Source organism: Sorex fumeus, unplaced genomic scaffold (genome assembly GCF_029834395.1).
Source record: "Sorex fumeus unplaced genomic scaffold, SorFum_2.1 ptg000094l, whole genome shotgun sequence".
Taxonomy (NCBI): domain Eukaryota; kingdom Metazoa; phylum Chordata; class Mammalia; order Eulipotyphla; family Soricidae; genus Sorex; species Sorex fumeus.
In genome coordinates, this window is record NW_026606151.1 from 19,593,770 (window position 1) to 19,619,183 (window position 25,414).

At 40.8% G+C, this 25,414-nt stretch overlaps 1 protein-coding gene across 4 annotated transcripts in view; it reads left to right on the forward strand.

The window, feature by feature from the left end:
• The first annotated feature begins 1,051 nt into the window (after positions 1-1,051).
• LOC130040472 (E3 ubiquitin-protein ligase TRIM38-like) overlaps positions 1,052-25,414 on the forward strand; it is a 34,565-nt gene continuing 10,202 nt past the window's right edge. Inside the window, exons 1-5 of one of the 4 annotated variants that reach the window (XM_056132580.1) lie at positions 1,052-1,469; positions 7,566-7,661; positions 11,578-11,808; positions 17,092-17,204; positions 22,528-23,233. In XM_056132580.1, coding sequence (XP_055988555.1) covers positions 1,062-1,469; positions 7,566-7,661; positions 11,578-11,808; positions 17,092-17,163 — 807 coding nt within the window. In that variant the 5' untranslated portion in view covers positions 1,052-1,061 and the 3' untranslated portion in view covers positions 17,164-17,204; positions 22,528-23,233. Of the gene's footprint in view, positions 1,470-7,565; positions 7,662-9,947; positions 10,060-11,577; positions 11,809-17,091; positions 17,205-22,527; positions 23,234-25,414 lie in introns of those variants that run through there. The other 3 variants (XR_008794996.1, XM_056132581.1, XM_056132583.1) reach the window with 3 other exon arrangements.

Here is a 25,414-nt window from a genome sequence, read left to right on the forward strand (position 1 = left end):
TCCCCACAAACACTCAACAGTGAGAATAGAGAAAAGAGCCTCCCAAAGGTGTAACGATCTATCTGGATGAAGGGCAAAGTTCTGTGTCTGTGTCATTTCCTGTGTTCCCATCGTAGGTACACACTGGTACTCACTGGTGGACACCAGGAGACAAAATGCCAGGATCAACAGAGGCCTGTCATCCCTATCTGTTCTCACTGAACCACTTCAGTTTTCTGTCACATTAATGGGTTCTAACTACCATCTCCTTCTGCGAGACCAGGTTGGCCTGAAGAAGTAAGTGTCAGTCACCTCTCTTGGTCTCCAGGAGCTCTGCTCTCAGGATAATCCCTTCTTCTCCTACCTCTTTCAATTCTCTGTCCTCTGGTCAAAGAGGCTAATGACAAGGGCACACAGCTTCTTCAGGGTGTCAGTTGATCTTATTATCATTTGGTGCCTGGGTCTTTTTACCCATACCTTTTATCATTATTTGCAGTGGAAATAAGTAACAAGAACTGGGAATTAATGATCCAGTGCAGACATGATTTTTCTTGAGGAATTCTGCAAACTCTTCCTAATTTTAGTACCAGTTACAAAGAAATCAACTAGTAGTGATAAAGTACCTTTTCACAAAATGCAAGTCTCACCCTTCCTTCAAGAGTTTCTCTCCTTTGCTTTAATTTTTGCGAGGAAACCTGTCCTTTTCTCACTCTTCCTGAGTCCCATGTCCAAAATATTTCTAGAATTAAAATAGAATCTTTGATCTGGTCTCATTTCACCACAGACTCAAGCAAATAATAAACAATTAAAATGCAATAATAGCAGTTAGATTGAAGAACAAAATATTAAATTTTATTTTAATTATAATCAGTTTAAGGACCAAGTGTGATGGTGCCACAGTCATTCACAAAACAGCTCCATGAAATGAATCTTCTCAATCCTAATCCATATCTCTCTTAGAGAGATTTCAAGCTCACAAGAGGCCCTGAAATTCTAGAGAAGTGCATTTCTCACATACTAGAAATTTCTGACTGCTTCTTCCCTGCCTCTTGATCCAATATTGCAGCATTTCCAGAAAAGCCATGGCCTCAGCTATATTTATCAAGAAGTTGAGGGAGGAAGCTACCTGCTCCATCTGTCTGGAGCTGATGACTGAGCCCGTGAGCATCAACTGTGGGCACAGCTACTGCCACCTGTGCATTGTGGGTTTTACTGGGAACCAAAGTGCTGATACATCATCTCCAGGGACATTTCACTGTCCCCAGTGTCGTAAACCTTTTCAAAGTGGTAGTCTCCGGCCCAACAAGCAACTGAGAGGTATGATTCAAACTTTTAAGGAAATGAATCAGAGCATGTGTAATGAACATGGAGAGCAGCTCCATCTGTTCTGTGAAAATGATGGTCAGCTCCTCTGCTGGTGCTGTGAGCGGTCACCACAGCACAAAGGACACTTCACTGCTACTGTTGAAGATGCATGCCCAGGTTACCGGGTGAGTGTGAGGTCCAGAAAGCCTCCGAATAACCTCATCTGCTGTTGCTTTGAAACCTATTTTATTCATTTGACAGAAATTATTTTCATTGTAGTAATTGCTTCAAATGTGTTCTCTCACTTGCTGCAAAAGTGACTTGTCACAGTACCCTCACTAAAATATGCTGAACTCCACCCTATAACTCCTGAAGGCATTTTTTTGGTGCCTGTTAACAATCTCTGTGTCTTTTGTAATGTAATCTGCATTTTTTTTTAATTTTTATTAGTGAGACACCATGAGGTACAGTTTTAGACTTACAATTTGTTTTGCTTGGGTTTCAATTATAGCATGATCTGCTTTTTAGTGCAGACAGAAAGGCAGTTGCACCCATGAACAGCCTTTCTGGCTCCTGGTCAGGCTGCTTAATGGCCATGATCCAAGAGACTCAGGAATAAATCTCGGAACCCAGCAGGTTTTGGCAGAAATCCCTCCAGATTTAATTGTTAAAATTTTGGAATTTCAAAATCGCGCAGCCACTACTGCAGTCACGTGGCATCATATGTTTTTCATAACGAGGAATAGGAAATAAATTGTCTACTGTTGCCTTTTCATCAGATCTGAGTGTTGGGGTAAAATCCCAAATACTAATGGTGGGTCTGATGTCAAAATATTGAAGGTAATCAAAGTAGAGAGAGAGTAATGTTGAAATGATCTGCCCCATATGCAGGCGGAGGGTGTGGGATGCGGGTATAATGGAGTTTTGGGGGGTGGAGAATGGAGAAGGCACGGGTGTTTCATTGTATGACCAAGACTTTAACCCGAAAGGTTTGTAACTTCTCTCAGTTATTCAATAAATAAAATTATAAAAAATGAAAAAAACAGTAAAGTGGAGTTCATGCCCAATTCAATCAGCTAATCAGTGGCTGAATAAATAGCAGTACAACTCCATTAAAAAAGAAAAAAGAAAAAGAAAGGGATCATGCTTCCTTACTCCAGTTCAAATTCCAGATACGTTATATGGTTTCCCAAGCACCATCAAAAGTGATTCCTATGCACGAAACCAGGAGAATGCTCTGAGCACTTTAGGGTGGTATCTGCAACAGTAGCAAAATGGAGTAATCTGTATTCACTTGTCCGTTTCAATGTTGTTCTTGGGAATGGTACCTGGAGTATTTTATGATTTCTTTATAAATCTTTGTCATTAACATCTTGTTAGACAGGTGAGGTATGATAGTTTCTCCTTGTATATAGGATGTCTTTTTGTTTCACTGACATTTTCTTTGACCCTGGAGAAATTTCTTTTTTGATTCCAAAGACTCCCAAGTAATTTTTGCTTGTTTTTGTTTCCCTAGTTATTAGAATCAACTCTTCAAAGTTAAAGCTGAAGCCATATTTGGAAACTTTTTTTGTACTTTCCTCTTTGTGTTTTATGGCTTTCAGTGTTTTGTCAAAGTTTTCAGTAAATTTTCAGGTAATTTTTGTATATGGCGTAAGTAGCAGTCATTTCTGGGTTTTGTAAATCTATTTTCCCCAGCACTATTTGTTGAAGAGACTTTCCTCTCTCCATTATATATGCCTGTATTATCGTTGATCACATTGACCAGATTGGATGGCCTTATTTCTGGGTTCTAGGTTTTATTCCATTTGTGTGAGTGTATATGTAAAGTAAAGGTAAAGGTAAAGGCCCTCTCGTTGATCGTCGATTTGCTCGAGCGGGCCCAGTAACGTCTCCATTGGAGACTTTGTTGTTACTGTGTCTGGCATATCGAATACTCTCGGTAGCTTGCCGGGCTCTCTGAGAGGGGCGGAGGAATCGAACTCGGGTCGGCCATGTTGGCCGCTTGTAAGGCGAACGCCCTACCGCTGTGCTATCGCTCCAGCCCAAGTGTATATGTATGTACGTATTTTTCTAATATTGTGTAATCTTAATGATCCTAGCCTTATTATATTGTTGTAGTTGGGAACAAGAATTTCCATTGTATCTTTCCTCAGAACTCCTTTGGCTAGTCAGGGTATTTTGTGATTTTTACAAATTTTAGTTAGGTTTTTTGGTGTCTTTGACACAGACACTATAATTTTTATAGGGATTGAATAGAATCTTTGAATTACCGTGAGTAAGGTGGCCAGTTTAACAATGTTAATTTTTCCTATAGATGTATAGTAACATCTTTATGCTTTTTCTTTACCTCCTCTTATTTCTTAGATCAATGTATTAATAGACTTTATACAGGTCCTTGAACTCTTTTATTACATTCGCTCCTTGTTTTCATCTTTATAAAGTATTTGATTTTGTGGCCACACCTGGTCATGCTCAGGGTTACTCCTGGCTTTTACATTTCGAATTACCCCTGATGGTTCTCAGAGGACCTTACAGAATACCAGAAATCAAATTCAGAGCAGCTGTGTAGGGGGTGAGCACCCTACCAGCCCTAATTCCTTCAGGTGCAAAAGAAGTTCTTTTAAAGCTTCTCTCAAAACTAGTTTCAAAACTATAAATTCCCTAAGCTGTTGCGTGTCCATGAAGCTGTTATGATTCCTTCATATCTCTGCGATAAGCTAACTAGATAGAGAACTCTTGGGGAAATTTTCATTTCACTGAGGTTTTGTACTATGTCCCTCCATTCTCTTCTGTCTTGTAGTCACATTTCAAATATTTGTTGTAAATCTTATGGGCTTTCCCTTGTCCATAAGATGCTTTTTTGATCTTGCTGATTTCAGTATTATGTCTCTGAGGATTTTATCATATTGAGGATAATGTCTCTTGTAGTTTTTTTTTTTTTTTGGAAAGGGAAGAGAGGGGCTCGGCAGGGCAGTATCATTTCACCAAAACTCTTCAGTGCCACACTTGAGAACATCATGCGACAAGTGGAATGGGAAGGAATGGAAGTGAAGATAGACAATCAGCAGCTATACCACCTCCGCTTTCTGATGACATCGTTCTTATAATGCCAAACATTAGCCAAGTGGCACAAATGCTCCCGACTTTGACCGTGTTTGTGGAAAGGTCGAACTACAGCTGAATCTCACAAAGACAATGTTTATGAGAAACAGTCTCGTTCCTGAGGTTCCATTCTCTCTCAACAGAATGAACATCTCTGAATGCAACATTTATGTATACCTAGGTCGAGAAGTCAACATGACAAACGATCTGGTACCTGAGTTGAGCAGGAGGAAGAGAGTGGCTTGGAACGACTTCAAGAGTGTGGAAGAAATAGCTAAGAGGATGAAGAACCTCTGGCTCCAGGCACATCTCTTCGATTCCACTGTTCTTCCTGCATTAACATATGCCTCAGAGACCTGGGCCCTGAGAAAACAGAATTAGAATGCTATTTGGGTCTCCCAAAGAGGAATTGAAAGAGCTCTGCTTGGAGTATCACGCTTCATTCAAATGAGAGAAAGAATCTGGAGTTCTGACCTCTGTCAACAGTCAAGAATCAGGGATGCTGTTTCGTTTGCTAACACATCAAAAATCAGATGGGCTGGAAATGTAATGAGATTTGGAGACGACCACTGGACTAAAGCCATTACCAACTGGATTCATGGGATGTCAAAAGATTGCATGGCCGCCAACCTACAAGATGGTCACACTTATTCGTCAAGACTTCTAATGATCGGTTTGAGGCTCTTTGTGTGCCTAGAACAAGCAGACACCATTGGGCTACACTAGCACGCAACAGGGATGAATGGAGACTTAACTGGCGCCCACTTGAGGAAATCGATGAGTAATGGGATGTCATTGGATCAAGTGATCAAATAGTTTCCCTAGTTGAGAATATTTTCACTGGCAACCTTCATGCCTCTTGGATCTCAGTGCCTGTATTCAACTCTGAGAAATTCTTATCAATGATTTCTTTACCTAATATTTAATCATGAAATTTGCTTTCCTATTCTTCAGTGACTATGGTAATTCATATATTGTTTTTCTTGTACTCATCCTATAGTGCCATAGTATACCGTTTATTTCCTTTTAGACTATTCTCAACACTCCATTGTTTACAGCAGTTTTCTCATTTACTAGCAGTTTTCAGCTCCATCTAATTTTGGAGCTTCTTGATCTTTTACTCAGCTACAGTAATTCGGCTGTTAAGAGCTTCTCTTGAGGCTTTTTGTTTTTCAATGTAACTTACCATGCTCTTCATTCCTGCCATTTCTGAATGGAGGAGTTTTCTCATTTTGACTCTTAGACTTTCTTGGGCTTTGCTGAATACCTGTGCCACATATTCTTTGAGCTCATTACACATCTTTATCATGGTGGCACTAAAGTCACTAAGGATTTAGAGAGCTGGTTGTTGTTGTTTGTGTCTTCAAGGATATGATTTCCCCTCAGTGAACTGGGCCTTTATCATTGGTTTTCTAGTGTTCTTTCTATCATTGAGGGGGAGTCTTTGTAGATAGATACCCTGGAAGGTGCTGAGGTATTAGGCTGGGGATTGCTCTCTTTTCTGCCTCTCATCACTGAATGTCCTGAATTATAATGATGAGCAGTGTGTGATTTGCTGTGTATGTCTGCTGTGCAGTCACATAGGTGGCATGTGCTCCAGAAGCTGGGTTTGAGCCTGCTAATATAGCCCAGGTCAGGGGTAGAGGCTATTGGGACCTAGCTGAAAAGGAGGGTTCTGCCTCCCTTCCCAGAGTGGGTTCAGCTATTTCAGCCTGAGACTGGTCTCAACTGCAATGGTGTCAATGTAAACAAAGTTCAGGTGTTGTCTCTAATAATTTTTCTATCCCGGTTTTATTAAGCACTTTTTTTATAAAAGAATGTTGAATCTCATCATTACTTTTCTTTCTCTCAATTGAAATATAGTTGTATGAATATTGTCTTTCTGTTGCTATGATATAGTGTTTTTTTTCACTTTCATATGTGTAAAAGCAAACAAGTACATGATATATGATCCTAATAGTGTACTTTATTGAATTTCTTTGGCTAAGATACTGTTGAAGATTTTTAGGTCTGTGTTCACTATTGTTGGTTTATATTATTATCTTTAGGTTTTCTTCTTGACTGATTTTTAATTTACAGCACTGTTGCACTCAGAAATTGCGCATGAAAGTTCATTCTTTCCTTGACTTTATTGGTATAATTGCAAAGGGTATTCAGATATCTTTGAATCTTTTATAGATCTCACTGGTGAAAGTTTTGGAAACAGAATATCCTTTGGAATGAGATTTTTGTTTTCATTTTGGAGTGCATGCTAGAAGGACACCCTCCCAGTTACACTCAAGCTAATAGTATATACATGGATCATTCTAAGCAGTCAGGGTACTGTCTCAACCTTGTTGGAAAATGATAAGACATGCAAACAGAAAATTAAAGACTGCCTCGTATCTTTCACGTGGTGGAAAAATCATTAAAGGTTGGAGGTAAACTAGGATGTCCTATACTCAGGATTGATGACAGAGACACAGAAAAAAAGCTTGCTTGGCACCATGCCTAGGCTAGAGGATGTGTGGAAAGAAAGATAAATGAAGACACAGAGTAGAATTTAGGCCTTAAACCTTGATCACAGTTGAGAGGATGAATCATACCTCAGAGGAGGACTGGAAACTGAATGTTTTTTATTGGTTAATCAGGACAAATTTTGACATGAGAAGATTATTCTTCTCAAAATAAATTACAGCCATCAGTTTCTGACGTTTACATGACTTCCACAAGTATAGGGTACAGACACAGTTAAAGATATACTGGGGTTGTTAAATAGTTAGAAATGAATGTCTGTGAGTGAAACCGAGTGAAAGACTCTGTTTAACATACCTTCAAAGGAAAATATGATAATTACTTTGACTGTGGTGGGAGAAAGAAGTGGGAATTGTTCTGCTACATCTTTCCTTAACCAATATGGGATCGAAGAAAATTTGTTCCCTCAGACAATTTACTTAATCCCATCCAAAGAATTGATTTCTATAACAGAAACAATGGTAAACATCTTACCAGCTTTGCAGAGTGCCACGGAGATCAACTGTGTTATTGGACTGATAATTGTCCACATGCTTTCTCTCAACATCTAAGGGCTCAACAAATACTCAGTGTTATTCTAATTATCTGAAAGCCTATGATTTCTGGTATATGCTGTGAAGACTTTTCCAACTGAATAAACTAATACCCAATTTTTCCCACAGGAAAAGCTCCAGAAAGCAGTCACAAAACTGAAATTCACAGAATCCATATATATGCAGCTGAAGCTTGATACAACTCAGAAAATAAGTAGTTGGGAGGTGAGAGTTTGAAGCTTCTTGTGGTCAAACTATATACTGTCATCTTCTCTAGAAGTAGGTTGTGCATGGTGAAAGCATTATGAGGGTTTTTCACTCAATAAGTGGTCCAGATTGTTTAAAGTAATTTTAGAAAGCACCATTTCCATTTACTTCTTTAGTTCTACCCATCTTTTATTTTTGCTATAAATGCTTCAACCTTTTGATAGCAATTATTTAGAATTCCCAGTATCTGAGTTGAAGAAATAGAAATATTGCAGTCTATTTAAAAGATCCTTGACAGGATTCAAATTCTCAAACTTTGAAAGTACCTATCTCTTTTGAAGCCTCAACTGCATGATTTTGATGCATTTACCACAGTGCAGCATCTGACACTTAAGCTTTCGAGCTTCAGAGATCAACTATTTGTGGAGACTTAGGAAGAGATTCATCTCATGAGATGCAATGAACTCCAGTTCTCCACATTAACAGTAATAAGGCTGTTAATGTGGAGAACTGGAACTACCACAAGAACAAACAAAAGACAACTACAGTGTATGGGAGTCTAGTTCAGTAAATAACCAGACTCCCAATGAATGGAAAGAGATTTGTTCATGAATACATTGATACAGTGCATTAGTCTGGAATATTATTACACTGACCAGTAAGCCATTTTCCCTCTTTCATGGTGTCTTAAATCTCCATTCTCATTCTTCATGTGCGAATCTCAAATAAGATCTCTCAAAAGATTGCCTTATGTTTTCATATCTGGGATCTTGAGTGGTGGGAAGATTGTCACAACCAAAAGTAAATAAATAAATAAATAAATAAATAAACACCTTTCATGAATACATGGCTTGAAGCTAAGTCTACCTCCGACTTAAAAAAACAAAAAAAAATCACTCATTTATTAATTTTATAAAATTGGAACACTTCCTGAAATGGGAAAGTTAAAATGAATATTAAAATTCTAGTCCCCACCCCCTACCGGATAAAATCTCTGCCCAATCGATCATTTTCTTCTAGACATTCTCACACATTGGGGTGGTTAATTGAATCTAGGATTGATATTTCTAGTATTTATGATCAGAATCTGCAACTGTACGTCTCCCTTGGTGAGACTCATGAACTCTCCCGGGTGGTCATCTGCACGCCAGTCGTGATGTCTCAGTTGGAAACGTCAATAAGGTTCAAGAGGAAACTTTGAGGGTTTCTTCAACCAAAAGTTTACCTGAAACACAGGAACACATCTTTATATCAAAATAAGTAAAGTAAAAGTAAAGGCCCTCCCGTTGATCATCGATTTGCTCGAGCGGGCCCAGTAACGTCTCCATTGGAGACTTTGTTGTTACTGTGTCTGGCATATCGAATACTCTCGGTAGCTTGCCGGGCTCTCCGAGAGGGGCGGAGGAATCGAACTCGGGCCGGCCATGTTGGCTGCGTGCAAGGCAGACGCCCTACCCGCTGTGCTATCGCTCCAGCCCTGCAGCACAGCGGGTAGGGCGTCTGCCTTGCACGCAGCCAACATATCAAAATAAAAATACATATTTATTTTTATAACTCATATTTCATTTACTTTGGCCAAGCTCTATTCTGCATTTTATTCATACTACCTACATAAACTACTTGGTGTAAGGAAGAAATTTTACCAGAAAGCGCTGTAGCACTGTGTAGCACTGTCGTTCAGTTGTTCATCAATTAGCTTGAGCGGGCACCAGTAACATCTCCATTGTGTGACTTGTTGTTACAGTTTTTGGTATATCGAATATGTCTGCATGGTTTTCCAGGCTTTTCCATGCAGGTGGGATACTCTCAGTAGCTTGCTGGCTCTCCGAGAGGGATGGAAGAATCAGACCTGGGTTGGCCACATGAAAGGCAAACACCCAACCTGCTGTGCTATCGCTCCAGCCCAGAACCATATCTAATTTTGACGACTTCTGTATGATAACATTGGTTTGTCCTTTCTCCCTTGCCACAGGGAGCTTAGGTTTATTGGGTTACACCCATCAGAGTGCTCCCGAGTCACTCCCATTCCTCTGTTTATCTGTAGACTCTTCTCTGTGGTCTACTCCCAGTCAGTTAATCACCATTTTTCTTAATCATATCCTGTAAGATCAGATCCTTTTAGGACATTTGTATTGTAAGTTAAATATTGCTTTTCTCGTCTTCTGCATAGTTGACCTTAAAGCAATGTCCTTTCAGTATGGACACGGGAAGCCAGTAAATATTATTATGATTTGTAACTTGGGAATTGCTTGACTGTGAATATTTACTCCTAGGCATCTGCTTTCTTGACTTAGTTGCCCTTAGTTCCTAGCACACCAAAAGCAGGGTCCCAAGGAGGGACTGAATGGACCCAGGACAAATTGTGAGCAACCCTGGCATCGAAATGGGACAGGCCAAAGCACCAAGATACTCAACAGTAAGTTGAGGGCATGATCATGGAGAAATGTTGTCATGATCCAAAAGTAACAACGAGACTAGGACCCTGCTGAGGTTGGGACCAAACCTTAAGTTTATATCTTTTAGTGTGCTCATACAGAATGATACTGCTAGAAATATTAGAAGCGATTTACTACAACTATTTAAGTGGTTTACTAGCTAAGGAAAAACACACACTCTTGGGGTCCCACCCTTGAGCAGATCTCCTACTAATCTGGAATAGTCTCTTTAGATGAGATTTTATCCTTGAGTTAATCTCCTCGGAGGAGTAACATCTCCGAGTAGCATCTCCATTGTGTGACTTGTTGTTACAGTTTTTGGTATATTGAATATGTCTGCATGGTTTTCCAGGCTTTGCCATGCAGGTGGGATACTCTCAGTAGCTTACTGGCTCTCCGAGAGGGATGGAAGAATCAGACCCGGGTTGGCCACATGAAAGGAAAACACCCAACCTGCTGTGCTATCGCTCCAGCCCAGAACCATATCTAATTTTGACGACTTCTGTATGATAACAAAGTGGGTTGAACATTAACAAATCAACAAAGAGAGTTAAGACCACTCCTCCTGTATGAGCAACTCTGGCACCCTGGCCTGTCCCATTTCGATGCCAGGGTTGCTCATACAGGAGGAGTGGTCTTAGCTCTCTTTGTTGATTTGTTAATGTTCAACCCACTTTGTGTCACCACCCTATGTGATTGCTATACAAAATAAGACTGTAAACTTGGAGGGGGCTTGGCTCCAGAAGGCAGAGTGAGAAGTGAGAGGGCCTCAGGCTTGAGAGAGAGGAGCAGAAGGAGAGTGAAGATTGAAATAAAGTACCATTGATACCGACCAGCCTGGCCCTCATTCCTTCACCTACCTTGCTGGCGGCCTCCCCGGGGTGGGGAAAACAACCCTACACCACTGAACGTGGGTGGCAAGAGAGAGAGAGTACCGCTGGCCTTTTGAAAACACACAGACTTTGTCTATCTTTGAATTTCTGCTTCCCAGACATTAACATGGCGCATTCTTCAGGAAACATCACACTAACTGAGAAACTGTGTGTGTGTATATTTGTGTATGCATGCATGTATCTAAGCATAAAATAAAAATCAAATTATTAACTTTTTTAGTGAACAGCATTGTGAAAGTGTTTGTACATATGCTTGTGCAGCCATTGCCTTTATTCACCTGCAAAACTTGTTCATCATCCAAACTAAAACTCTCTTCCTACTCCTCATTGTTTCTTCCTCCTATTTTCTGGTATTCACTGTCTCTATGAATATGACTTATTTCATAAAAGTAGAGTTCTATAATATCATCCTTCTATTTCTGATTTACTTTGCTTTACTCACTGCCTAGATGACTCATACATAATGCACTATACATGAAATGTTCCTTATTTATTTCTACTGAATAAGTTTCAACTGTTTCTGTGTGTGACTGATGTTGGATCTGAATCTATCCATTAATGAACATTTGGTCTGCATTCATTTTTGACCACTTTTCTTCCTTATAGAAGAAAATAAAGCATGAGGAAGAAAGAATACATTCTGAATTTACGAATCTTCACACATTCCTGCACCAGGAGGAGGAGTTTTATATGCATAGACTAGAGAAAGAAAAAGAGCAGAAGTTGAGCAGACTGCAGGATAATGTAGCCTATCTGGACAACAAACTAGAGGAACTCAAGAACGGCATCCTGGAACTGGATAAGAAATGTCAGTGCTCAGCACGGAATTTTCTGCAGGTGAGCATGAACTCTTGTAGTAAACAGTGGAGATGTCTTATTCCGATGCTAGTAAGAGCAGATGGTGAGAAATATGGAGGATTTAGAAGGTCTACTTCCTCAGTTCAGACTCCTTTTCCTTTTAACTCACTTTGTGCAGCATGACACCCTGTAGTTCTAGCTGAGATGAATGAACTGTTGGATTTCAATTTTCTTATATCTGAGTAGTATCTCATTGTATGTGGACCACAATTTCTTTATCCATTATGTGTTTTGGGGGTATTTGGGATGATTCTAGTTCTTGTTCAATATAAATAGTGGTATAACAAACACAGAGAAAGCAAATTCCTTTAAAAATTAATGTAGATTAATGTAGTTGTGCTCTTTGAAATGATACTCAGACTGGAAAATAGATTTTGTGGGAGCTCAATTCTTAATTTTGGTGGTCTCCTGTGATATTGTGACTCTATGTTCCCTATTCCTTTCAAGGCATCTGTGTGTTTATAAAAGATGCCATTGATTGTTTGTTTGCCTCCACTTTATATTTTCATTAGCACAACGGGTAGGGCGTTCACCTTACAAGCGGCCAACATGGCCGACCCGAGTTCAATTCCTCCGCCCCTCTCGGAGAGCCCGGCAAGCTACCGAAAGTATTCGATATGCCAGACACAGTAACAACAAAGTCTCCAATGGAGACGTTACTGGGCCCGCTCGAGCAAATCGACGATCAACGGGAGGGCCTTTACCTTTACCTTTACCATTTCCAACTAGGATTTCTTTGCCTTTTAAATAAACCCTTTGTGGTTTTTACTAAATTTGGTTAAATGGTAATGAATTTCTTTAGCTTTGGTTTTGTTTTCTTTGATGCTTTAAGATTAAATTATGACATAAATTATAGAGTATTTTTACTGGGATGTTTGTTTCATCCAAATAGTTCCTTGTGTCAAACCATACTTTACTAGTTGACACATTTCATTTTAATCTTATGGTAGTTCCTTCTATACAAGTTTCATTGTTATCTTGGTGCTTTTGAGATTTTATTTCTATGTTTGACTTCTATCATTGTAATTACAGTATGTCTGAGAGTTCTCTGATTTGGACTATTTTTACTTGGAACTCCTTAGATCTATTGGAACTATTAACATATTGGATCTGGTTGTGGTAGTCAGTCCTCAGAAATTGGAAGTTATCAGCTATAATTTCTTTTCTTTTTCTATTTTTTCAGCAAAGAAAGGTAGTTTTTTATTCAAACTTACTAGAAAGATATGAGAGCACAGAAAGTGGACAAATGTGTTCAAGAGAGAACATAAATGTGTTTAAAAGAGAACACAGAAGCTAATAATATATAGAGACACGTGAGATATGTGTTCAAAGTGTTCAAGGGAGAACATGGCTTTGATGAGTAAGAGACAGCTATAATTTCTTGAAACACTTGCTCGCATGCTCACTCTCCTTTTCCTCAAAGCCTCTTTTTTTTCGCTGTTTTTGGGGGGCCATAAATGGCATAAAGAGCTTGCTTCTCTCTGCGTTCTCAGGGATCACTCCTGGGGTGCCAGGGATCGAACCAGTGCAGGTGGTGTGCAAGGCAAACATCCTACTTGCTGTACTATCAGCCCCCTCAAGGTCTCCTTTAATTTGGTTGCTGTTCCTATTATAATTATCCCATAATACTCTGATATCCCTTCCATAATTTTTTTGCTTTTTTCTTCTTCTACTTAATTGATGGTTTTCTAAGTCTTATTTTCTTATTTGACTTGCTTTTTGACATCTGTCACTTAATTGCTGAAACCTTTCAAAGAACTTCTTTTTTTTTGCTTTTTGGGTCACACCTGGCAATGCTTAGGGGTTACTCCTGGCTCTGCACTCAGGAATTACTCCTGGCTATGATCAGGGGATCATATGGGATGCTGGGAATCGAACCCAGGTTCACAGCATGCAAGGAAAATGCCCTACCCACTGTACTATCGCTCCAGCCCCTTCCAAAGAACTTTTTTTTTTAGTGAAACATTATGAGGTACAGTTGTAGACTTACAAATTTTTGTGCTTGGGGGTTTCAATTATACAATGATCAAATACCCATCCCTCAACCAGTGCCCATTTCCCACCACCACGGATCCCAGTATCTTCCCACCCCCCATCCCCCATCCCATCCTACCTCTGTGGCAGGGCATTCCCTTTTGTTCTCTCTCTCTTATTGGGTGTTGTGGTTTGCAAAAGAGGCAATGGGTGACAATCTTGTCTGGGGAACATAAAGTAATAAAATAGGAGACTAACACCCAAGAATGGCCGAGATTAGTACCAGGAATTTTACTCCATGGCTTGCAGGCCAATCACACATGCTAGAGGAAAAGGGAGCTCAGATAGAGAAGGGAACAGCAAATAAAGGTGTTGGGGGGATCCTCCCAGGATGGGAGAACCATGCTGAAAGTAGACTATAGACCAAAGAACTTTTAAGTTTACTTATTTAAGCTAAGATTCTCCCTGACTAATACTCTCTCTTGCTTTGTTAAAGACCTTTTCTATTGCCTTCCTTCATTCATTCAACCTTATAATTTTCACTTTGAAGTTCTTAGCTCAGAAAATGAGCTTGGTTTCTTGGGAGCTTTCTAGACATTTGTCTTCACCCATTAATTTTGGTTTGCTTCTTGCTCTTTATCGTGTCTCATGAGCTGTGAGAGTTAGGGGTGAGGTTCTGCTTTTGTGCAGGTTAGGATAGTAAATCTAAGACTCACGTATATCCATCATTAGCACAGGGAATCAGTGGGGCTAAGTCTATGCTGCAACCAGTGACTACCAAGACTTTGCTGTACTCAGCAGCACTGTCCCTTGTCCTTCACAGTTTGAGTGACTCACCATGACTCCTTGCCCCAGTCCTTGAGTTTAGGCACTTGTGCATATTGGAACCATAAATCATACTTCCTTATTTCTTGCACCAAATGTGCTCTGAGTCTGAATCCCTGCATCAGATGCACTATTTGTGCATGTGTGTGTGTGTGTGGGGGGGGGGTGTTGGAAAGGAGAGGGTGGGGAGCTTAGGGGTATAGTATGGTTTTTATAGTCATTGCAGACAGGCAACTGAGCTGTCTGCAAACACATCAACCCAGAATGTTTCTGGGTGTCCCCACCCATTATCCCCATATTCACTGTTTTATTCCCCTGGCCCTGACCGATAACTCAGCTTCACCCTCTTCCATCCTTGGCCCACATCTCTTGAGTTCTTTACTGTTTTGAAGTTCCTCACATGGAAACTTGGCCAGAGCTAATTGCCGTTTACTACTATGCACTTCTCTGTGGATTACACATAGAATCTTTGGTTCTTTTCTGTTTTTCGTTATTTTTTACATTGTGTCTGATTCACAGGGCACCTTACTCTTCAATATTGGCTACACCAATGCTTGAATGTTTTTTTTAGTTCCCTAACAGATTTGGAGGTTATACCATAGTTTATGATTGTAGTATGACAGTTCTACCATCATGTGGCACCTGCTATCAACACCTAAGCATCTCAGTCACAGGGGCTCTGCATGGACTTTGGACTCAGACCTTTTTGATAAGCAGTGTCCAATGTGGGATCATTCTAAGGAAATCACATCATTGAAAGGAAGCGGTACCCTGGGCATCCTTCTGACCACTTTCCCAATAGCTGTGGGTTGATATGTTTTCAGACAGGAAAGCTCACCACAACCTCAGTGACGAAATCAGCAGAGGTTGATAAACAAGTAGTCATGTGCATCCCCAAGGGACTCAGGATGGAATTATCCTATTACAAATCCATTATTGTCTTTTTAGGGGTTCATTGCTGTGCCTCAACAGGAATGAATTTACCCTTGTATTTGTGAGTCCATTCCCTCCCATGGAATCACTTTCCTTGCTTCCCTGGTAGGAGTGTTTATAGAGAACTACCCTGCATCCCAAGCTTCATGTAGGTGAGATGTACCTGCACTCACCTTTGTTCAGTGTTTCTCTACAGGGTATAAAAGACACCCTGAGCAGGTGAGTGCCCATGGAAAGTGTGTAAACACACAAAAAATAAAAGGCCGGCGGTCTGGCCGTTTCCCCACTCCAGGGAGGTCGATGGCGATGGTCAGGCGAAGGAAGGAAACGAGGCGAAGCTGGTTGGTCTTAGCAGCCGTTTATTACATGGAAGAGATGTATGTCATGGAGGCCTCAGGAATTCCCGAGCACGTGCGCCTTTGTTCTCTCAGCTTCTGTCGTCAGCCCCATCTTCCCAGGTTCTCTGATGCACGTGTCCCCCCAGAGAGCCCTGAAATCTCCCTTATATAGATCATAGTACCTCTAAAGGGCGCAATATAATGATGTCATCAAAAGGAGTTACAGAAAGAACATTGAGGCAGCAAACATACATTGTTTCCTTACATATGCTGGCCAGTAATCCTGGCCTCACCTTTTCACAAGCTACAAGCACTTAGCACAGCAAAGACCAGTCTGCTAGAACTTGGAATCTACATCTCCAGAAAGGCAGTGTCATCCAAGCTAGTCAGGACACACAGGAAACTGCTTCTAGGACGTGTTTCTCCTCTCCTTGTCCAACCAACATATAAGCATACATAATATTAATCATTTTGTATGGACACAGTAAGAAATACTTTGGGCTTATAGAATTGCTCTCCTAGGGCCATCTCGATCTCAGACTGCAGTGCTCAGGCCAGATATCTTTCCTATTCCTAGCAGCAGGGCCCTAGTCTCGTCGTTTCTATTGGATCATGACATCATTTGCCTATGACCAACCTCTTAACTTATAGTTAAGAATCGTGGCACCTTGGCCTGGCCCATCGCGATGCCAGGGTAGCACATAACTTACCGGTTTGCCCTGGTTCCATCCAGTCCCACGTCGGGACCCTGCCCTTGGGGTGCTAGGAAGTGAGGGCAACTGAGGCTTAAGTTGAGAAGGCAGATGCCCAGGAGTGAATAATATTCAAAGCCAATCAATTCCTAAATTACTGAGCATATTAATAAATTGTTTTCCTGTATCCATACAAAAGGACATTGCATTAAAGTAAACTGCTCAAAGACATAAGGAGAGGAGAAAAACAATATTAACTTACAGTACAGCTTCAGTGTCTAAGAAGGATGAGACCTTACAAATTGGTTGGGGAAGAGAGCATAGAAGAGGTTACAGACAAAGTAATGGGAGTGACTCGGGAGCACTGTGATGAGTGCGATTCCGATAAACCTAAGCTCCGTGTACTCAAACAGAAAGAGTGTGGGCAGGGGAGGGGCATGGGCATAGAGACATGGATGGAAGGAGCCACTGAAGAAACTTCTTTTCACTGTTTATTCTAGGGTCTCAGCTATCAATCTAGAAACACCAGAGGATGTTTCTTTGGAACTGCATACTGTGAGCAGTGTCTCTGAGCTTCAGTTAAGTGTGAGAAAAATTTTAAAGTGCCATCAAGGTATGTTTATTTAAGAATCCCTTTTTATAGAAGGACTGCAGTCATTTTTGAAGTATAAAACAACATAACATGAGGCTGAGATCTAAGAATAGTAGATATAAGGGACAGATAGATTGTTCCATAGCTGGAAGCCTGCCTCATGAGCAGCTGGAGAAGAGAAGGGATCACTAAAAAAAAATGGTTGGAGGAGGGAGTCATGTCTGCCATGGAGGCAGGGGGAGGGTGCGAAAGGGGAGTATAGTGGGGATATTGGTGGTGGGTTATGTGCACTAGTGGAAGGATGGGTGTTTGATCATTGTTTGATTGTTACCCCAACATGAAAGCTTGTAACTATCTAATGGTGATTCAATAAAATAAAAAAAACAAAGAATTCCTTGTTAATATTTTATTTAACTCTCAGTGTAATGCAATAATGTTAGGTGATTATTATAGGGGTGCAAGTGATATAAGGATCATAACCCAGTAACACATTTTACTAATCCCAAAGCTGAGATTTCTCCGTCTATAATTCTCTTTAATCATTATTTTCTATGTTTCTGTAATATCTTATGAAACCCAAAAGTTTAGGAAAGAGAAAGCTTTTTAAAAAAAAATACTTTACTCTAAAATCAAACTTAATCTAAGGAACAGAGAGAAAGTTCAATGGGCTGAGTGCATGCTTCATGTTCAGAATATCTAGGTAGTCCCAAGGCTGAAGCTCCCCTTTATGGCACCCTAGGGCCTTGTACTGATCAGCTGGTCCAGTTGGACTGGAATGACTGGGCCCTTGAACCTATTTTGTAGTCCCTCCCACAAAATTCTGCCTTAGCACAGTGTGTACTTTCGCATGTATAATTGTTATTCAATTTTGCAAATGTTCATAATATAATTAAAAAAGTCTTCTATTTCTAAATATTTTAAAGGGTTGAATTAATCTCTCAATGATTTATCTTTAAGCACCTTCTATTATCATCAAAGAAAATAGTGTATATGGTACAATTTATAGTTTTTTTTAAAAGTTATATATATTTATTTAGGTTTAAAAAATAAATTATGAATTGGCATCTGACTTTGCCTTTGGGTTCTCCCTTGCTTTATGTTCAATGATCACTCCTAATAGTGCTCAGTGAACCATATGTGGTACACGGAATCCAACCTCAGACAGCCCAGTTTGAGGCAAGCATCTTAGTACTGTAACTCACTGGCACTATTTAATATCTTTTTAACTTCCTTCAAATTGACAGGTTGGAATTTTCCCAATCGTTTAGGTAATAGCAACTGAAATCGAACTCATTTGTGACTCAGACTAATGATAAGAACTGGTTGAAAAGAATCCTTATAATAAAGGGATTATTTTATTTATTTTTTTCCTTAAATTTTTATTAGTGAAACACCATGAGGTGCAGTTGTAGACTTAAAAATTTTTGTGCTTGGGTTTCAGTTATACAATGATCGAATACCCATCCCTCCACCAGTGCCCATTCTCCACCACCACCAGTCCCAGTATCCCTCCCACATTCATCCCCCCATCCCACCCTACCTCTATGGCAGGGCATTCTCTTTTGTTATCTCTCTCCTTTTGAGTGCTGTGGTTTGCAAAAGAGACGTTGAGTAGCAATACTCTCCGGTCTATAGTCTACTCTCATCACACATTTTCCATCCTGAGAGGAACCTCGCAACAACTAAAGGGATTATTTTAAAGATGAGAAGTAGGGTAGAGAACTAGGAATAGTCCAGCACCCAAGGCAGGAATGGGTACACAACCATCATTGGCCTGGGCCTTAAGTGGCAGGTAGAAGGCGCTGTGAGGGTGGGAGAGTGTGACAGGGGAGAGGAATGCAGAGCCTGCCAGTCAGCAAGGGAGGGACATATGTCCTTCACAATGCTGCTTAGTTGCTTCGTGCCCCAGAGCCTTCTCCTCAGCTTCCAGTTAGTTGACATAAGCAGAGCCTTGCAGCACTGTAGCACTGTCATTTTGTTGTTCATCGATTTGTTGAGCGGGCACCAGTAACGTCTCCATTGTCAGACTTGTTACTCTTTCTGGTTTTTTTTTTTCAATTTTTTTTATTAGTGAAACTCCATGATGTACAGTTGTACACTTACAAACTTTCGTGCTTGGGTTTCAGTTATACAATGATTGAGTACCCATCCCTCACCAGTGCCCATTCTGCACCACCAATGATCCCAGTAGGCCTCCCAGCCCCCCAAACCATCTACCCCACCCTGCCCCACCTCTGTGCCAGGACATTCCCTTTGGATCTATCTTTTCCTTAGGATGTTGTGGTTTGCAATAGAGGTATTGACTGACCATCGTGTTTGGTCTAAAGTCTACTTTCAGCACGCATCTCGCATCTTGGGGGTTGTCCTCCAAACACTCTTTACTTGGTGTTCCCTTCTCTATCTAAGTTGCCTTTTCACAAACATCTGCTGCCAGCTTCCAACCTGAGGAGCAGACCTCCTGGTACTATTAATCAACTATTCTTGGGTGTTCGTCTCCCATTCTGTTACTTCTGTTACTTTTTATTCACCAGATGAGTGCAGACTTTCTATGTCTGTTCCTCTCTTTTTGACTCATTTCACTTAGCATGACACTTTCCACGTAGAACCACTTGTGTGCAAATTTCATGACTTCATCTTTTCTAACAGCTGCATAGTATTCCATTGTGTATATGTAACAAAGTTTCTTTAACCAGGCATCTGATCTTAGGCACTTGGGTTTTTTCCAGATTTTGGCTATTGTGATGTATGTGCAGTATGAACATACAAGTGCCGATGTCATTTCCACTGTACTTTTTGCCTCTCTGGGGTATACTCCCAGGAGTGGTATTGCTGGGTCAAATGGGAGCTCAATTTCTAATTTTGTGAGAATTGTCATAACTGTTTTCCAAAAGGGCTGAACCAGTCGGCATTCCCACCAGCAGTGAAGGAGTGTCCCTTACTCTCCACATTCACACCAATGTTTGCTTTTGTTTTTTTGGATGTCGGCAAGTCTCTGTGGTGTGAGATGATATCTCATTGTTGTTTTGATCTGCACCTCCCTGATGATGTTACTGTTTTTGGCATATGAATACACCACAGGGAGCTCTCCAGGTTCTGCAGTTTGGGAAGGATACTCTCTGTAACTTGCTGAGCTCTCTGATAGGGATGGAGGAATCAGACCCAGGATGGCCCTGTGCAAGGCAAATGCACTACTCACTGTGCTATCAACCCAGCACACTAAATATTCCTATTCTCCCACTCACTTTCTAGAGTTGGGGTGCACCAAACGCTATCCTTACCTTTAGTTGGTAGTTCATGCTTGCTCCAGGGATACCAGATGTATAATATCTCCAGGGGAAAGCCATGGACAGGCACCAACGGCTCTTCCCCTAGCCGCCAGTGTTAGGGGTGGGTCCAGGACACTCGTTCAACCGGGGCGGACCCTGTCATGGGACAGACGGAAGGAGGAAAGAAGGGCCAAGTTGGTTGATTTGCCAGGTCTAACTCGATGCCAGGGTAGCACATAGCTTCCTTCTTGCCCTGGTTCCATGCAGTCCCTCGAAATAGGTAGAGAGAGATAGGAAAGAGAGCCCAGGTGATGTGTTCACAGAGGTCCATCGTTCAGGAAGAGAGACAAGTGGGAAAAGTGGATAAAGACAAGCAGGGATTTGAGGAACACTGAGAACATCCAGTACAGGAAGTATTTCCACAGAGCGGATTTAAGTTACCTGGAAAAAAATCCAACTCCTTGTGCTTAACTTGGTAACACAGTGAGTGGTTGATTTTTTTTTGAGTGGTTACAAGAGTGATTAACATCCTAGTGCTCAGAGTCATAATACCTGGTTTGATGTTTGTCTTGTACACAGTCCTAGGTTCGATCACCAGGTCCCCTAAGTGCAATCAGAAGTAAGTGCTGAGTTAGAGCCAGGAGTCACCCCTGAGCATTGCCGGGTGTGGCCCCCAAAAACCATGAAACAAAATATTCTATTGATACATTTAACTTTAAATTTTTGATTTTACATTCAAAGACACACTTAAGTTTATCATATATTTTTCTATTTTTGTCAAGGATGATCATGTAGCTTTCATGTATATTGACCCTAGGTTTATTAAATTTTGATAATTTTTATAGAATACTGTTATTTAACATAAGAGATTAGAGTAAGCTCTAATATCCATGGAACTATATATGTTTGTGTCCTGGGAGAATTCTAGGTCTTTAATCACAATCTATGTTATTAGTTGTCTTTTTTAAATTTTCTGATGCAGAATTTGTAGTTGCTAGTTAGAGATGGAATAGTCTTATTTCTGTTTCAATATTCCATAATTTCTCAAGAAGATAATGGGTTTTGGAAATGACAGAGCCCATGTAAATTCTGATTGATTATATTCTTAGGTTTTATAAGCTAGAGATAAGGATGATGGTTATATATTACTAGGTACTTTTATTACTCACGGAGTTTCCATTAATGAGAAATAACTATTATTACTCAGGTACTTCCTATTAATGAGACATTTTAATAAAAATTTTATTTAGTTCACTCAGTCTTTCCCAATAGTCTCTAGTGACACACATAGAGATTACACGGATTTTGCAAACTGAAACTCAAAATGATTCTTAGATAATAAGAACAGAACTTTGGTATGAAATAGACTAGCTTTATTTTATAAAATATTCTAAATATTAACACATGTTAGGAAGAACACTGACAGTAGTGGTGGGTTTGGAGTTAAGCATTGAATACCCAAAGCTGTTATCCTTAGCTCAATAAACTGCAATGAATAAATAAAAAAGGTTTTTTCCTTTAAAAAATAAATCTGGGGGTCAGATTTAAATCTGGGGGTAGGCTATTTGCCTTGCTCGCAGTCAACCCAGTTTTGATCTCAGGAATCCCCCCTGGTGCCCCGAGCACAGCCAGGATTCTTTTGTGAGCACAGAGCCAGGAGTAACCCCTGAGCATAATAGGTTGTGATCCAAAAAAAAAAAAAAAAGAAGAAGAAGAAGAAAAAAAGAAGAACAAGCAAGTCTAGTGGAGCAGAGATCGGGATAGAGTACCCATAATTTGTTCCCGCCAGCCCACCCGGAGTAATCTCTAAGCCCTGAGTACCACTGAACATGGCTTCCAAATAAAAAACAAACATACAAAGCAAGTTTTTTGAAGCTGGAACATAGTACAATGATAGAGTGCTTGCCTGGCACACCACGGAATTCCAAGCATCCCAAATAGTACACTGCCAGCAGTGATTCCTAAGCACAGTAGTAAGCCCTGGCACTGCCTGGTGTGGCCTCGCCTCAAAAAAAAAAAAAAAAAAAAGAAAGAAAAAAACCAAATCAAGTTTTTTGTCTTTTTTTCTCTTTTTCCAGTCAATGTGTCTCCTGATCCAGATATCAGAAATCAAAAGTTATTGATTCGATTAAATGAAGAGAAAACTACAATTTACCCACGATACTTAATGGAATCTCAAACTTCTGAAAGATGGAATGACATCATCTGCATGCTGGGCCATGAGCGCTTCACCTCAGGAAGACATTACTTTGAAGTGGAGATGGGAGCAGGAGCAGAGGGGGCTGTGGGCGTTTGTCTGGAAAATGCGCCAAGGGACATTGACATAGTACGAGAGCCTCAGTCTGGATTCTGGGCCATCAGACAGAGAAAGGGCAAGGGTTGTTCGGCCCTTACTTTTCCCCCAACCTTCATTCTTCTGAGGAATCGGCCTGAAGTTATAGGGATTTTTCTAGACTGTGACGCTGGGATCATATCCTTCTACAATGCTACTCTTGGTTCTCAAATCTACACCTTCCCAAAGGCCTCCTTCTCTCATGCTCTCAGACCTTATTTTGAGGCTTATTCATGTTTTTCTTTGCTCCAGACTTCCTGAAATGTTCGAGAAAAAGGAAAAGCCTCCTCCTAGTTAAACCAGCATGGGAAGTTCTTGATGAATCCAAGAAATTGGATCTTCTTTCTTCCCGGCTATTTACCTATATCTAGAATGTCATCTCAAAGATTTGTATTGCATAAAAACTGTGTTCAAGTAATGTACATTTAGGCAGTAACACAAAAGAAAATGAGTGTGCACAATAATGGAATAAAGCTAGATATAGTTATCGCAGTGCATGTTTTGCATAGCGTGTCTCCTCTCCTTCCCTCTCCATGATTTCAGATCTTGAAGTTCCAAGATAACCTGACAGGCCAGTGAGCAGGGTGACAGGAGCTCAGGAGGTTCGGGTTCTCTCTGCTTGTTTGGTACCATATGAACTCAGTGGGAAGGAATAAGGAAAGCTGCAATTATATCAGCAAAAGCATGAGAAGGGTAGAGACTCCTGTGATCATTGCCATATTGGTGAATAATCTGAGATGCAGCCCTGAATGAGAGCGTCAGTGCAGACAGTGACCAACCTAGACGGTCCTGCCCAGTGAAAGGTAATGGAAACATCACAACTGACTTCGAGTGAGATGCTTCACATAGAGACAAGGTAAAGGTAAAAGGTAAAAGGCCCTCCTGTTGTTCATCGATTTGCTCGAGCGGGCCCAATAACATCTCCATTGGAGATTTTGTTGTTACTTTGTTTGGCATATTGAATACATCGCAGGTGGTTTGCCATATCCAGAGTAAAACAGGGTTTTGACAGTTCTTCAATGATGGAAATAGTACAAAGTTGATATCTGCACACTGAATTTGCAGAACCAATTCTGAAATAATTTTGTATTTTCATGATATTTCTTGGCTGTTGATGGGATTACATGGTGCTGGGGGTCAGATGGTGGGTGTGACCCCTGCCCACTGGAAGGTGGAGGATCTGGGTGGAGGATACTCAGCCCCTGATCCGAACAGGCTTGGAGATCTCTGCCCCAAGACCTGCGTGCCTTTGTTCCTCTGCCGGTACCTTCATGAGTGTGGAGAGTGGTCTCAGCATGGTGGTGGCTGGTTCTGGAGGTCTTTGGCTGCTGGAGCTCTGTTCGAGGTGGGGAGGAAAACTCAACCTTTCCCCGTACAAGGGGCCCGGGCAAGGACAGCCAGGCACAGGTGCAGGAGACTCTGCACTGTTCTCTTCCGGGAGCTGGGTTTTATAGTTTCTGCATCCCCTGCCCCCTGGCTTTGACTGGTAAGTCACCTTCACCTGCTTCCATCCTTGGGCCTCATCTCTTGAGCTCATTACCCTTCTGAAGTTCTTCACACAAAAATATGCCCAGAGCCATTTACTGTTTGCTGCTATGCACTCTCACTCTGGATCAAACATACAAACTTTTGGTCATGTGTATTTTATTAAATTTTGCACTTGTCTGATTGACAGGACACCTTGCTCCTGCATCTTGTATCATCTGCTGCCTGGAGTTTTTTCTAGTTGCATAACAGAACTTGAGGTGATCTCATAGTTTATGACTAGAGTACGACTGTCCCACCATCGTGTGGTACCTGCTATCAACACGTAAGCATCTCAGCCACAGAGATTCTGCATAGACTCAGGACTCAGACCTTTTATGATAAGTAGTGTCCAATACAAACTCAATCTAAGGAAATCACATCATTAAAAGCAAGTAGTACCCTGGGAATCCTTCTGATCCCTTTGTCAAATGCCATAGGTTGATGCATTTACAGACACCAAAGTTCCCCACAGACTCCTGTGAGGAAGACAGATGGCTGAGAGTTTGATAAAGAGACAGTAATGTGAAGCACCAAAGGACTTAGGTGAGCACCATCCTATTTGAAATCCATTCAGTGTCTACAGATAGGGGTTCAGTGGTGTGTCTCAACTGGAATGAACTTACACTGTACACTGAAATCTTGGTTCGTTCCCTCCCTTGAAATCCCGTACCTTACATATATGAAAGATTGTTTATTGAGAACTTCCCCACATGCCATTCTCCATGAAGTTCAGATATCCCTACACACACCTTTACTTTTGTTTCTCTACAGGATATAAAAGAGACCTTGAGTCGTGAGTGCCCCATATCATCAGTGTGGGCAGGGGAGGGGCATGGGCATAAAGACATGGATGGAATGAGCCACTGAAGCAATCTCTGATCTCTGCTTATTCTAGGAATTCAGCTATCGATATGGAAACACCACAGGATGTTTCTTTGGATGTGCATACAGTGTGCAATGTCTCTGAGCTTTACTTTAGTAAAGCTAATTTATCCCTGCCATGCTACTTTACTTTCAGAAAAAAATTAAAGCGCTTTCAAGGTATGTTGATTTAAGAATCCCCTATTAATATTTTATTTAACTCTCAGTGTAATGAAGCCTTCAGG